Source organism: Salvelinus alpinus, chromosome 17, assembly GCF_045679555.1.
Source record: "Salvelinus alpinus chromosome 17, SLU_Salpinus.1, whole genome shotgun sequence".
Classification (NCBI taxonomy): domain Eukaryota; kingdom Metazoa; phylum Chordata; class Actinopteri; order Salmoniformes; family Salmonidae; genus Salvelinus; species Salvelinus alpinus.
Genome location: NC_092102.1, coordinates 33,010,048 through 33,026,633, shown reverse-complemented (window position 1 = coordinate 33,026,633; position 16,586 = coordinate 33,010,048). Strand labels below are relative to the sequence as shown.

General features: G+C 43.8%; 1 protein-coding gene across 1 annotated transcript in view; it reads right to left on the bottom strand.

Moving 5' to 3' along the window:
• The window catches only part of LOC139542785 (cadherin-4-like), a 537,007-nt gene that overhangs the window by 7,096 nt on the left and 513,325 nt on the right, over window positions 1-16,586 (bottom strand). Inside the window, exons 12-14 of the mRNA XM_071348612.1 lie at window positions 9,766-9,908; window positions 3,846-4,082; window positions 3,493-3,726 (exon numbers count right to left, since the gene is read on the bottom strand). Of these exons, the coding sequence (XP_071204713.1) occupies window positions 3,493-3,726; window positions 3,846-4,082; window positions 9,766-9,908 (614 nt within the window). The remainder of the gene's footprint in view (window positions 1-3,492; window positions 3,727-3,845; window positions 4,083-9,765; window positions 9,909-16,586) is intronic.

The following is a 16,586-nucleotide window of genomic DNA, read 5'->3' as shown; positions in this document are numbered from 1 at the left end:
CAAACTGGGAGAAGCTAGTTAAGCTAGCTAACGTTAGCTAGCTAGGCTAATTGAGGCTGCAGTGCATTTGCTTTTTCATCCTACAGTTACAAATAACAATTCCATTCAGAATATTAAGTAGCAGGCTACCTGTTGGCTCTTGGTTGTTGTAGCCTATCCTTCTCCTTTTAATTCTGTCATTTTAATTCCATTTTCCATTGATAGATATCTCCTAACTTTTGCCACACACGGAGGCTCTATGACTGTAGCTTATTACCACTTTGATGTCTTATGATTGGCCAACAACAACAAGCTACTCGTGCCACACTCCACACTCGTGAAAAGCAAGAGCAGCAGCATAGATTACTGCAGCAGTCACATTCAGATCTGTAAGGGGCCTTCCGGACAAGTCATTTAAAATTACATTTTCCCAAGACCTGTGACAATCATATCAGATTCGACCCAGACCCGTGACATTCTTTACATTTCTGGATCCGGACCCACTCGGGTCCCGGATCGGGTCTCGGTTATACGGGTACAGGTGGATATGTGAAGACCTCTAGCTACAGGGGGAAGGGGAGAGGAAGCGAGAGGAAGGAAGATATGTCTGTTTTAGGGCTGTCAAATTATATATATATTTTAGAAAGATAATCAAATCAAATGTTATTGCTCACATACACATATTTAGCAGATGTTATTGCAGGTGTAGCAACATGCTTGTGTTCCTAGCTCCAACAATACAGTAATATCTAACCATTAACAACAATACAAACAAATCTAAAAGTAAAAATCTGAGTATTTGCTGGGATTTAAGATTAAATTAATTTAAGATTTTTCATACAAAAAACATTACAGGAATATTGACGTCTTGATTTTGTCTAAAGTAACGGTTAGCAAAATTAGGTACAGTTGAAGTCGGAAGTTTACATACACTTAGGTTGGAATCATTAAAACTCGTTTTTCAACCACTCAACAAATGTCTTGTTAACAAACTATAGTTTTGGCAAGTCAGTTAGGACATCTACTTTGTGCATGACACAAGTAATTTTTCCAACAATGTTTTACAGACAGATTATTTCACTTATAATTCACTGTATCACAATTCCAGTGCATCAGAAGTTTACATACACTAAGTTGACTGTGCCTTTAAACAGCTTGGAAAATTCCAGAAAATGATGTCATGGCTTTAGAAGCTTCTGATAGCCTAATTGACATCATTTGAGTCAATTGGAGGTGTACCTGTGGATGTATTTCAAGGCCTACCTTCAAACTCACTGCCTCTTTGCTTGACATCATGGGAAAATCAAAAGAAATCAGGCAAGACCTCAGAAAAAAATGGTAGACCTCCACAAGTCTGGTTCATCCTTGGGAGCAATTTCCAAATGGCTGAAGGTACCACGTTCATCTGTACAAACAATAGTATGCAAGTATAAACACCATGGGACCACGCAGCCGTCATACCGCTCAGGAAGGAGACGCGTTCTGTCTCCTAGAGATGAATGTACTTTTGTGCGAAAAGTGCAAATCAATCCCAGAACAACAGCAAAGGACTTTGTGAAGATGCTGGAGAAACCGGTACAAAATTATCTATATCCACAGTAAAACGAGTCCTATATCGACATAACCTGAAAGGCTGCTCAGCAAGGAAGAAGCCACTGCTCCAAAACCGCCGTAAAAAAGCCAGACTACGGTTTGCAACTGCACATAGTGCAGGATAGAAGTACAATCTGCTGTCATTCTGATCTGCTAAGAATATTACTCCTGCTTATTATGAAGAAAAAAATACATCTGTTTAACTTTGGTGTAAACTAAAGGAGTGTGTTTTGAATAATTTTTGTTGTATTAATGCTATTTAATCTCTCCTCAGACTAAAATGATTCTGTCTTGTCACGCCCTGACCATAGATTGCTTTGTATGTTTCTATGTTTTGTTTGGTCAGGGTGTGATGTGGGTGGGATTCTATGTTGTATGTCTAGGTTGTCTGTTTCTATGTGTTTGGCCTAGTATGGTTCTCAATCAGAAGCAGGTGTCAGTCGTTGTCTCTGATTGGGAGCCATATTTAGGTAGCCTGTTTTCCTTTGTGTTTTGTGGGTGGTTGTATCCTGTGTTAGTGTTTTCACCGTACGGGACTGTTTCGGGTTGTTTGTTTTGTACTTTTGTTATGTTCGTTCAGTGTTCTGTTTGATTGATTAAATTATCATTATGGACACTTACCACGCTGCGTATTGGTCCGATCCTTGCTACTCCTCGTCAGACGAAGAGGACGAAACCCATGACATGTCTGTCCTGTGGGTACCTTTGCCACTGTTCCACCCCTTGTGTGTTGCGCTGTCATGGTGTATTTTATAAAAAATATCATACTTTTTGGAGAAATGTCCTCTGGTCTGATGAAACAAAAATAGAACTGTTTGGCTATAATGACCATTGTTATGTTTGGAGGAAAAAGGGGGATGCTTGCAAGCCGAAGAACACCATCCCAAACGGGAAGCACGGGGTGGCAGCATCATGTTGTGGGGGTGCTTTGCTGCAGGAGGAACTGGTGCAAATAGATGACATCATGAGGGAGGAAAATTATGTGGATATATTGAAGCAACATCTCAAGACATCAGTCAGGAAGTTAAAGCTTGGTCGCAAATGGTTCTTCCAAATGGACAATAACCCCAAGCATACTTCCAAAGTTGTGGCAAAATGGCTTATGGACAACCATCACAAAGCACTAAGCTCAATCCCATAGACAATTCGTGGGCAGAACTGAAAAAGCGTGTGCGAGCCAGGAGGCCATTAAACCTTTTTCAGTTACACCAGCTCTGTGAGGAGGAATGGGCCAAAATTCACCCAACTTATTGTGGGAAGCTTGTGGTAGGCTACCCGAAACGTTTGACCCAAGTTAAACAATTTAAAGGAAATGCTACCAAATACTAATTGAGTGTATGTAAACTTCTTTTATGTGATGAAAGAAATTAAAGCTGAAATAAATAATTCTCTCTACTATTATGCTGACATTTCACATTCTTAAAATAAAGTGGTGATCCTAACTGACCTAAGACAGGGAATTTTTACTGGGATTAAATGTAAAGAATTGTGAAAAACTGAGTTTAAATGTATTTGGTTAAGGTGTATGTAAACTTCCAACTTCAACTGTACATTGAGAAAGCACACTTTCTTTAACTTGAATGTCAACTTGTTTTACATTGCATTGTTGTTTTTAGCTGTATAGATTATGTATTTGGGATGTTTTCAGCGTATTTTCAACACTTTCAGTCAATGCGATGTCTACAGTCAAATTAAAACTGAACTTGAGTAAACTAATTAACTCTGACAGACCTAGTCTCTTTCTATACTCTCTAACAGCGGTGAACCCGATTTGTTGTTAATAAGAAAGTGATGGCTCTGAGTGAATCTAAGTGAAGCGTCTGGAGGTATGGCAGGTGTGTATGTGTATTCTTTTTGTGTGCTTGTGAATACAAGAAAAATTGTTTGTGTGTATCTACGATGTCCAGTCAGTATACTCACTGAGTAGTATGATGATACAGATGAGTATGGCTATGATAGCTCCAGTCCCCAGTCCAGCGGCAGCCACAGCCCCGACCAGGGTGCAGTCTCCATTCTCATCACACGGACACACCTTGACCTTTATAATGGACCTGTTGGAGAGAGGAGGGTTCCCCGAGTCGCTCACAATCACAGGCACCTCATACACCCCAGGCTTCAGATACTGGATCCGCAAACTCAACCGGGCATAGTCACCTGGGAAGGGGAGGGGAGAGACATACTGTTAATATCCAATATCAGAACACTCAAACACTTTTTAGGCACTGCCTCTACTACCCCCCCCCCCCCCAATCTACATCTGGGGGTCCCCTCACCGTTGAGACGTGACACAGTCCAGTTGCGTCGTATGCTGGCGGGGAAGGTTGGCAGCTCGAATACAAAGGGTCCTACGTTGGGGTCCGTGTCTGAGTCTGCAGCCGTGATGTTGATGCCGGCATTGCGGTTGATGCGCTCACAGATCTGAGACTCGCGGGGCAGCAGAGATGGAGCGTTGTCATTCACATCTATCAGATAGATCTGGAGGGTTCCTGTACCGCTGGCCATGGGAGAGCCTGGAAGGAGGACAGTAGAGGGGGAGAGTGGAGGAGAAGAAGAGGAGGGAAGAAGAGGCAGGAGAGGAGAGGGGGAGATGAGGTAAGGGAAGGGGTTATTGTTACTGTTGTTGTTATTGTTAACACACACACACACACACACACACACACATGGCCACACAGCCGCACACTGATCAGAACTCTCACTGCCCTTTCCAGTGAGAGTTCAGAGAGACAGTGTAGGAAGATAGACTGAACTAGAGAAAAGGAGAGAGGAAGTGGAGATAGGGAGAAAGCAAATAAAGGAAGACAGCATGGATGAGAGGGAAAGAAAGACAGAAAGAGAGAGATGTATATACACAGAGAGATAAGAGTGTATCTCCTGTAATGAGAGAGAGAGAGAGAGAGAGAGCTTCCTGGACAAAATGTTTCACTGTAATAGTGAAGGTGTAAACTTGGCAGTATATTTCACCTCTCAGCTTCCCTATCAAATCTAAGCAGACAAGCTAAGAAAATGACCAACAAAAAGATAATTACTTGAAGAATGCAAAAACCTAAGAAAGAGATTGAGAAACCTATCCAAACAAAAACAGAAAACCTGAGCCGAAGCCTTCACTATGCTGGATCACTAAAACATTACAGAAATGCACAATGGAAATAGAAGGAACAGCACGTCAGAAATCAGCTGAATGTAATTGAAGAATCCAAGAAGGGCCTTCTATGCCATCAAAAGGAACATAACATTTTACATACCAATCAGGATCTGGCAAAAATACTTGAATCAGTTATAGAACACATTGCCCTTTATGGTTGTGAGGTCTGGGGTCTGCTCACCAACCAATAATTCACAAAATGGGACAAACACCAAATTGAGACTCTGTGTACAAGGTAAAACACCAAATAATGCATGCAGAGCACTAATTATCAAAATCCAGAAAAGAGCTGTTAAAATCTACAACTACCCAAAATGAAGTGATTCCCAAACCTTCCATAACAAAGCCATCACCTACAGAGAGATTAACCTGGAGAAGAGTCCCCTAAGCAAGCTGGTCCTGGGGCTCTGTTCACAAACACAAACAGAGCCCCAGGACAGCAACACAATTAGACCCAACCAAATCATGAGAAAACAAAAAGATCATTACTTGACACATTGGAAAGAATTAACAAGAAAACAGAGCAAACTAGAATGCAATGTCCCTAAACAGAGAATACACAGTGGCAAAATACCTGACCACTGTGACTGACCCAAAATTAGGGAAAGCTTTGACTATGTACAGAATCAGTGAGCATAGCCTTGATATTGAGAGGCGCTGCCGTAGGCAGACCTGGCTTTCAAGAGAAGACAGGCTATGTACACACTGCCCACAAAATGAGGTGAAACCTGAGCAGCACTTCCTAATGTATGACCATATTAGACACACATATTCCCCTCAGATTACACAGACCCACAAAGAATTTGAAAACAACTCCCATATCTATTGGGTGAAATACCACAGTGTGCCATCACAGCAGCAATATTTGGGACCTGTTGTGACACGAAAAGGGCAACCAGTGAAGAACAAACACCATTGTAAATACAACCCACATTTATGTTTAATTATTTTCCCTTTTGTACTATTTGCACAACTATTTTATCTATTTCACTTGCTTTGGAAATAAAAACATATGTTTCCCATGCCAATAAAGCCCTTTGAATTGAATTGAAAGAGCGAGCGAGAGAGGGAGAGAGAGAGAGAGAGAACTGCTGACATTTGGCTGTTCAACCACCCCTTATTTCATACAGCCAAATCCCTCTCATCACAACCCATCTCCCTACATACACAGCTCACACACTAAACAGTACGTGGATATTTTCTCTGAGGTGTGTGTGTGTTTGTGTGTGTGTGTGTGTGTGTGTGTGTGTGTGTGTGTGTGTGTGTGTGTGTGTGTGTGTGTGTGTGTGTGTGTGTGTGTGTGTGTGTGTGTGTGTGTGTGTGTGTGTGTGTGTGTGTGTGTGTGTGTGTGTGTGTGTGTGTGTGTGTGTGTGTGTGTGTGTAAATGTATATATACACAATATGAAGGCCATTTTTATTGATTGAGTGAACCGATGGAACATGGCCACATTGTCAAGACTTCCGCCGAAGTCGGTCCCTCTCCTTCTTCGTTCGGCGGTCGAAGTCACCGGCCTTCTAGCCATCGCCGATCCACTTTTCATTTTCCATTTGTTTTGTCTTTGTCTTACACACCTGGTTTCAATTCCCCAATTACTTGTTCATTATTTAACCCTCTGTTCCCCCATGTTTGTTTGTGAGTAATTGTTTATTGTATTGCGGTCCGTATTTGTGGCCTTGTATTTATACGACGTGTATTGTTATATTATTGAGTAAAATTGCTTTCATTACTCATATCTGTTGTCCTGCGCCTGACTCATCTCACCAGCTATACACAGACGCATTACACACATAACATTTAGATGTCAGGGAAAGAAGAGAGAAAAGGCCTTCAGCAATCAGAGAGACAGGACAAGAGAGACAGAACGACAAAGTACAGCAAGAGGAAAGAGAAAAAGTCCAAATGTGTAATACAGAGGAAGAGATAGAGTATACTAGAGAAAAAGAGAGTAATGTGTGTGTCAAAAAGAAAGAAAGTTAGAGACTGTCTGTCTCAGACTAAATGAGAGAGAGACTGTGTGCAGCAGTACAATCAGCTCAATGCTGTTTATTGAGAGTGTTTGTCAGGGGGCCGGTGACCCTTGCTGCCTCCAATTAGGAGTAATTTCCCTGCTACGCCCCGCTGGCTCAGCCAATGGTTAGTGGGGAAGTGTCCCAGAACCAAGCCCGGGACGGAGATAAGAGCTCTGTCATTTACCAAAGATTTATGTAAAGCTCACAGATCTGGCAATTAAACTTGGCAATGGTGCAAGACATTTGACAAAGATGGAGAAGGAGGGGGAGAGTGAGATAAAGAGTACTACAGAGGAGCGGGAGAGAGAAAGAAAGAGGAGGGAGAGGGGTACCAGAGGAAGATAAACGTATTACTCTTCTGTTAAGGCTAACGGAGGCTATGGATGACCATATTCACCACCAGCAGAGGTGTGTAAACCGGGTAGATACCATACAGTACGTTCTCTTTCGTCTGCATGGAGACAAAAGGACCATACTGTATGTTCTCCTTTCATTAAGTCTGTGGATACTATGTCCCCAATTACACTTCACTGCATACTGTATCCATCTCTACTCCGGAGTCTGTATGTTCTCTATTGGAACAAAGCAGTGAGGGGAGAGTGGTAAGACACACATCACAGTGCTTTTGTGTGCATAGGCTCACACACACACACACACACACACACACACACACACACACACACACACACACACACACACACACACACACACACACACACACACACACACACACACACACACACACACACACACACACACACACACACACACACACACACACACAGAAACAAACATGCCCCCACATGCACGCACATAAAGACCGGAAGGGTTCCACTGCCTGGCGGTTTACTGTCCCCTGTCTGGCGATTTACTGTCCCCTGTCTGGCGGTTCACTGTCCCCTGTCTGGCGGTTCACTGTCCCCTGTCTGGCGGTTCACTGTCCGGCGGTTCACTGTCCCCTGTCTGGCGGTTTACTGTCCCCTATCTGGCGGTTTACTGTCCCCTATCTGGCGGTTCACTGTCCCCTGTCTGGTGGTTTACTGTCTCCTGTCTGGCGGTTTACTGTCCCCTGTCTGGCGGTTTACTGTCCCCTGTCTGGCGGTTCACTGTCCCCTGTCTGACGGTTCACTGTCCCCTGTCTGACGGTTCACTGTCCCCTGTCTGGCGGTTTACTGTCCCCTGTTTGGCGGTTTACTGTCCCCTATCTGGCGGTTTACTGTCCCCTATCTGGCGGTTCACTGTCCCCTGTCTGGTGGTTTACTGTCTCCTGTCTGGCGGTTCACTGTCCCCTGTCTGGCGGTTTACTGTTCTCTGTCTGGCGGTTTACTGTCCCCTGTCTGGCCGTTCACTGTCCCCTGTCTGGCGGTTTAGGTCCCCTGTTTTGCGGTTCAGTTCCCTTGTCTGGCGGTTCAGTTCCCCTGTCTGGCGGTTTAGTTCCCCTGTCTGGTGGTTTAGTTCCCCTGTCTGGCGGTTTAGTTCCCCTGTCTGGCAGTTTAGTTCGTTAATCCCAGTCATGTATGGGGGACATGTGGAAGCAGCTTGCTGAGGCTGATAGGAGAATTATTGGGGTTTTAACCAGCTAAATAAATAATTATGTTTGTGTAAATTCCTCAAAAGGATTGGTAATAATGTTTTTTTTCTTCATGTCGGCTAAAAGATTTCAGGTGTGAAGAAAGGACTTCTAGCAAGCCTCCCTTATGTCCTTTAAAGAATAAATAAACTAATCCATAGGCGGGTTAAAACAGATGTTTGTGTCGGTGATTTGGTGGTGACAGCCATGATAATATGTTAGCTCTCTCTGACTGTGTTTCTCTCCTAAATATTGTACCCCCCGCTTTCTCTTTCTGCCTCCTCTCATCCTCCCTTCTTCCCTCCACCCCCAGCGCTTCCATAATCCCTCTCACTTTATCACTGCAGACCTTCCCCCTACACCCACACAGTCTGCAACACACACACACGCAGCCACAATTTCCCAATAATACCACCGGTGGCGCACCTAAAACTGTGATCTACATAATGAGAAGGAAGAGACAGAGGTGAATACAGAAGCGGAGTGCAAAGACAACACGTCACAAGGAACTTTCATAGGGTCAGAGGGCTTTGAAAAAGTGTGCAAGGAGAGAGACAGGGACAGAGAAGAAGAAATGGAAAAAGAGAAGGGAAAGGAAAGGAGAGAAAAAGAGAAAGTGCGAGCGGAGGCATGGAAATTAAGGGAGCGTGTCAGCCCTAATGGGTTTGCTGTCTAATCCCCCCTGTGCTGCAGGAAACAACACAGGAAGTACACGTCATGGTCTCTGAAGTTGTCAATCACTGTTAACACACACACACACACACACACACACACACACACACACACACACACACACACACACACACACACACACACACACACACACACACACACACACACACACACACACACACACACACACACACACACACACACACACACACACACACACAAGCAATGTCAATCATGCTTCAAAGCCGTCCCAACTTTAGGTAAACACACCAATGCACTGCATGTCACTGATAAGGCACTTTGGGAGGGGGAAAGCACTCGGTTTGCTTCCGCATGAGAAAAAAATTGTGTTTTTGTTTGCTGTGATTGAGTTTGTGCTCGGTTAAGCTTGAGCTTTGACTGGGTGGCAGAACAAACTGGATGTCCCACACTCAATGCCATGGGCAGAGGAGAAAGGAAGAAAACAGGAAAAGAGAGGAGAGGTGGAGTGAGAGAAGAAAGGACAACGGATCGATACAGCATGACTAGCTCTCAGTAACCAAGAGTTTCCGCTCTAACTCAGCTTTAGTTATGTCTCTGCTCAACCCCGCTGGGACCACCTTTTTCGTATGCATATCATCTCTTCTTTCTCTCTGTCATCTCTTTCTGACACACACACACACACACACACACACACACACACACACACACACACACACACACACACACACACACACACACACACACACACACACACACACACACACACACACACACACACACACACACACACACACACACACAGTGGACACAGTCTCACCGTTATCGACTGCGAGGAAGGTGGCTTCGTAGATGTTGTTTTTGACGTAGATGGACTCTCTGTCCAGGGTTGCCGTGGTGACGATCTGACCGTTGGTGGTGTTGATGGACAGCCACTCAGCTGGATCGGCCAGCTTAGAATACCTGGACAGACAGAGGGAGGAAACAAGTTCAAAGAAAGTACACATATTGTACTCACTCTTTATCTGCAATCGTGGAATTTGGCTTATATGAATGAATTGGGCTAAATTGAAATGTTTCTTACAGAAGAAATATGAAAATGCATAACAATGGTAGCAATTGAAAGGAAACAGTTTGGAGATTATGGGAAGATTATTAGACTAAAAGGTCTAACCTTTTGGTACAGAGTAGAGGTCGACCGAGGTGGCCGATTAATTGGGGCCGATTTCAAGTATTTATAACAATCGGAAATCGGCATTTTTGGACGCCGATTATGTCTGATTACATTGCATTTCACAAGGAAACTGCGTGGCAGGCTGACTCCCTGTTACGCGAGTGCAGCAAGGAGCCAAGTTAAGATGCTAGCTAGCATTAAACTTATCTTATAAAAAACAATCAATCTTCACATAATCACTAGTTATGTTGATTATCACATGGTTGATGATATTACTAGGTTAACTAGCTTGTCCTGCGTTGCATATAATCAATGCGGTGCCTGTTAATTTATCATAGAATCACAGCCTACTTCACCAAACGGGGGATAATTAAACAAAAGCACATTTGCTAAAAAAGCACAATTGTTGCACAATTGTACGTAATCATATATATATTTTTTTAAACTGCATATTTAGTAAAAATAAATGCATGTTAGCAGGCAATAATAACTAGGGAAAGTGTGTCACTTCTCTTGTGTTCATTGCACGCAGAGTCAGGGCATATGCAGCATTTTCGACCGCCTGGCTCGTTGTGAACTAATTTGCAAGAATTTTACATAATTATGACATAACATTGAAGGTTGTGCAATGTAACAGCAATATTTAGACTTAGGGTTGCCACCCGTTCAATAAAATACGGAATGGTTCTGTATTTCACTGAAATAATAAATGTTTTGTTTTCAAAATGATAGTTTCAGGATTTGACCATATTAATGACAAAAGGCTCGTATTTCTGTGTTTATTATATTATAATTAAGTCTACGATTTGATATTTGATTGAGCGGTGGTAGGCAGCAGTCGGCTCGTAAGCTTTCATTCAAACTTTACTGCGTTTGCCAGCAGCTCTTAGCAATGCTTGAAACAGCGCAGTATATGACTTCAAGCCTATCAACTCCTGAGATTGGGCTGGCAATACTAAAGTGCCTATTAGAACATCCAATAGTCAAAGGTATATGAAATGCAAATGGTATAGAGAGAAATAGTCAACGCGTCATAATTCCTATAATAACTACAACCTAAAACTTCTTAATTGGGAATATTGAACCACCAGCTTTCATATGTTCTGAGCAATGAACTTAAATGTTAGCTTTTTTACATGGCACATATTGCACTTTTACTTTCTTCTCCAACACTGTTTTTGCATTATTTAAACCAAATTGAGCATGTTTCATTATTTATTTGAGACTAAATAGATTTTATGTATTATATTAAGTGAAAATAAAAGTGTTCATTGTTCATTCAGTATTGTTGTAATTGTCATTATTACAAATATATGTGTGTATATATATATATACACTGCTCAAAAAAATAAAGGGAACACTTAAACAACACAATGTAACTCCAAGTCAATCACACTGTGAAATCAAACTGTCCACTTAGGAAGCAACACTGATTGACAATAAATTTCACATGCTGTTGTGCAAATGGAATAGACAAAAGGTGGAAATTATAGGTAATTAGCAAGACACCCCCAATAAAGAGTGGTTCTGCAGGTGGTGACCACAGACCACTTCTCAGTTCCTATGCTTCCTGGCTGATGTTTTGGTCACTTTTGAATGCTGGCGGTGCTTTCACTCTAGTGGTAGCATGAGACGGAGTCTACAACTCACACAAGTGGCTCAGGTAGTGCAGCTCATCCAGGATGGCACATCAATGCGAGCTGTGGCAAGAAGGTTTGCTGTGTCTGTCAGCGTAGTGTCCAGAGCATGGATGCGCTACCAGGAGACAGGCCAGTACATCAGGAGACGTGGAGGAGGCCGTAGGAGGGCAACAACCCAGCAGCAGGACCGCTACCTCCGCCTTTGTGCAAGGAGGACCACTGCCAGAGCCCTGCAAAATGACCTCCAGCAGGCCACAAATGTGCATGTGCAAGAACACAGTGGCCTCCATCATTCCTAAATGAAAGAAGTTTGGAACCACCAAGACTCAAACTGAGCAATTCGGGGGAGAACGGCCTTGGTCAGGGAGGTGACCAAGAACCAGATGGTCACTCTGACAGAGCTCCAAAGTTCCTCTGTGGAGATGGGAGAACCTTCCAGAAGGACAACCATCTCTGCAGCACTCCACCAATCAGGCCTTTATGGTAGAGTGGCCAGACGGAAGCCACTCCTCAGTAAAAGGCACATGATAGCCCGCTTGGAGTTTGCCAAAAGGCACCTAAAGGACTCTCAGACCATGAGAAACAAGATTCTCTGGTCTGATGAAACCAAGATTGAACTCTTTGGCCTGAATGCCAAGCCACATCTGGAGGAAATCTGGTACCATCCCTTTGGTGAAGCATGGTGGTGGCAGCATCATGCTGTGGGGATGTTTTTCAGCGGCAGGGACTGGGAGACTAGTCAGAATCTAGGGGAAGATGAACGGCGCAAAGTACAGAGAGATCCTTGATGAAAATCTGCTCCAGAGCGCTCAGTACCTCATTACCTAAAAAAAAAAAAATGTTTTAAACCAATAAGGCTGTAACGTAACAAATTGTGGAAAAAGTCAAGGGTTCTGAAAACTTTGCGAATGCACTGTATAGCATGTTACTATACAGCCACAACGTTCCAATATAGACATTTATCAGTGCCATTTTCAACTCGTATACGAGTACGAGTGTAAAGGACTACCACAGATATAGAATACATCAATGGAATGGACATCATTTTCAAATGTGATGTTCAGTTGTATGCTAGTTACACACACACAGTTTAATCCTTCATGGACATCTTGTCCACAGGCTGCAGACAATTTCACACGTCCCTGTATGTGTGTGTGTGGATAGGGGAGAAGCTGAAGACATTATTCTATTCCAAGATAGGAGGGAGAAGAAAACAGATATGATCTCAAGGATTTACCCACAATCCCTGTCTGGGTCCCCCCCCTCTCTCCACTCAACCCCTTCAATCTCACCTCATCTCACCATGTCTTCATATTCACACATTCCTTCATCCTGTCATCCCCCTGTGTCTCTGTATTCATCTCATAAATCCTTTTCTCATCTGCTCTCAGTGTCCACCACCTTCCACTCCACCATATTTCATCCACTGTATCTGTGGCTATAGTAAAAATTCTCTATGGAATGTCCTTGTTCTCTACATCGGTGTATATGCACTGATGTAGAGAACACATTCACAGCTGCAAACAGGCTTCAGTGCCTAATACCCATACCCTCCCACTCAGGCTCTTCCACCATGTATACTGTGTTCCTGTAGGCTTGCCCTGCACTACAGTAAAGTGGTCTAGAGAGCAGGCCTAGCTGTAGGGAGGGAGGGAGTAATCTCCTCTCCCCTTCAGAGAAGGATGGGGTTTTTCCCAGCAGGCTAGTGGGCTGTACACAGGGCTCTATACGGCCATGGGAACGGGATGAGAGAGGGCTGCCCGCCATGGTCAGCTGGGCTGGCAGCTACCTGCAGACTGGAACTGGCAGCCTGTGAAATCACCACAGGGGAGAGAGCGTGGCAGGCACAGAGGCGGGCAAGGGGATATAAGAGAGAGGGAGGGAGGGGAGAAAGACAGTAGCTAACTTTATTAGGAAGTTGCTGAGGCTTAGGTGAGGTTAGCATGCTCTGACCGGTGGAAGCCCATGGACTCAGAGATAGAGAGAATATCCATCCGTGAGTGTGTGTGGAGGAAGGTGCAGGTTGTACTCTGGTTCTCCAGTGGAGGGCAGTCACGCCTGAGAAGGAGAGACTGGGGCGGCAGAGCAGGAGATAGAGAAATAAAGAGATAGAGAAAGGAGAGAGTAGCGGTGTGTGGGTAAAATCACTGAAGAAGCCAAACCAGTACAAAAAGTCATATTACAACCTGTTGTGATAATTGCATTGTTTGCTGTATAATCCATTCGTTCATATGTCACCATGATATACAATGAGGCCATGAGAACAAAAAGAAAACATTCACACAGTGAAATAATAAATTCAACAACACATACTTTGTTTCATCACAAAACCGGAGAGCAACATCTGTCTGGTGAAGTCCATGTGACAAACAGTTATATGAGCTGCAGCATGATCAAGCACAGCATTCTGCCTGTGTGTGTGCGTGCGTGCGTGTGCAAAAAAAATGTTGACTCACCCTACTTGTAGACTAGTTGAATGCCAATGGCATCCTCCTATTTTTCATGTTGGCAAAACGGTATACGGCTTTGTCATACAGTACACTTTTAGTTGTTGTCATAGGCTACCTAGCCAAAATTCTTGCTAGCCTAACTTCCTTACATGGGCACAATGAACCAGCTAAGTTAGCTAGCTAGTTAACGTGAGCCTACTAGGCTACATCTAGGCTACATATTGAACTTCAATCGTCTCAGGCCAGTGCCACAACATATTCATGGTTAGATCAGAATCACCGTCATAATCATTGGCCTGTACAGACAATTAAGTGAAGTCCAATTCCCCATCTCCATCCATGGCTTAGGAAAGGGCCGATTTAGGAAGGCGTTTTGCTGCACCAGGACAGCCCACAGTTGAGCTCAGTTCATTGCGATTGGCTAATTATTTTATAATTTGTTTAATCAAGGGAGGCCAAATGTTGGCATCAATCAATCAAATGCTATGGTAGCAACATGTCATACTCTTTTGGTCCAGACAGCATCAGATACATGGGCTACACATACTTAGATAGAGGGGTAATGTTTCCCTCGTTCTGATGAATTCTCCGGTGAGATTCAGCCACTTGTGAATTGATGGAAAATTATGAAAACACAGAGAGACAAAAGCTAAATTATTTAATAATTTAAAAAAATGTATTGGTCAAATATTTGGGGAAGCCTGGCTTCCTTTGGTGTCCATGAACAGATACCACAGGGACCAAGTCACCATTATTTGAGTCACAAGCAAGTCTCATGTCACAAGATCCAGAGAAGTTTTTTTGCACGCACTACAGATGGCTATGCCGGTCTGCTAATACAGGACTAGTAACATCCGAGGCCAATAGAGATGGCTGCCTCACTTCGCATTCTTAGGAAACTATGCAGTATTTCATTTTTTTATGTATTATTTCTTACACTGTTACCCCAGGAAATCGTAAGTCTTATTACATCGAGCCGGGAGGAACTATTCTATATAAGAGCAACGTCAACTTATTAACATTACAACCAGGAATACAACTTTCCCGAAGCGGATCCTCTGTTTGGTCCACCACTCAGGACAATGAATCGGATCCCAGCAGGTGACCCAAAACAACGGCGCCGCAGAAAGGGCAGACGGAGAAGTCTTCTGGTCAGGCTCCGTCGATGGGCACATCGCCAACCGCTGTTGAGTATACTACTAGCCAATGTCCAGTCTATTGACAACAAGGTAGACGAAATCCGAGCAAGGGTTACCTTCCAGAGAGACATCAGAGATTGTAACATTCTCTGTTTCACGGAAACATGGCTCACTGGAGATACGTTATCAGAGTCGGTACAGCCACCTGGTTTCTTCACGCATCGCGCCGACAGAAACACCATCTCTCTGGTAAGAAGAAGGGCGGGGGTGTATGCCTTATGATTAACGAGTTGTGGTGTGATCATAACAACATACAGGAACTCAAGTCCATTTGTTCACCTGACCTAGAATTCCTTACAATCAAATGCCGACTGCATTATCTACCAAGATAATTCTCTTTGATTATAATCACAGTCGTGTACATCCCCCCCCCCCCAAGCAGACACCTCGACGGCCCTGAAAGAACTTCATTGGATTCTATGTAAACTGGAAACCACATATCCTGAGGATGCATTTATTGTAGTTGGGGATTTTAACAAGGCTAATCTGAAAACAAGGCTCCCTAAATCTTATTAGCATATCGAATGCACGACCCGGGCTGGAAAAATTCTGGATCATTGTTACTCTAACTTCCGCGATGCATACAAAGCCCTCCCTCGCCCTCCTTTTGGCAAATCTGACCACGACTCCATTTTGTTGCTCCCAGCCTATAGACAGGAAACGCCCGTGGTCAGATCTGTTCAACGCTGGTCCGACCAATCTGATTCCACGCTTCAAGATTGCTTCGATCACTTGGACTGGGATATGTTTCGGATAGCGTCGAACAACAACATTGATGCATACGCTGATTCGGTGAGCGAGTTTATTAGCAAGTGCATCGGTGATGTTGTACCCACAACGACAATTTAAACCTTCCCCAACCAGAAACCATGGATTGATGGCAGCATTCGCGCAAAACTGAAAGCGCGAACCACTGCTTTTAACCAGGGCAAGGCGACCGGAAACATGACAGAATACAAACAGTGAGCTATTCCCTCCGCAAGGCAATCAAACAAGCTAAGCGTCAGTATAGAGACAAAGTAGAGTCGCAACTCAACGGCTCAGACACGAGAGGTTTGTGGCAGGGTCTACAGTCAATCATGGACTACAAAAACAAAACCAGCCCCGTCGCGGACCCCGATGTCTTGCTCCCAGACAAACTGAAAAACTTCTTTGCTCGCTTTGGAGGACAATACAGA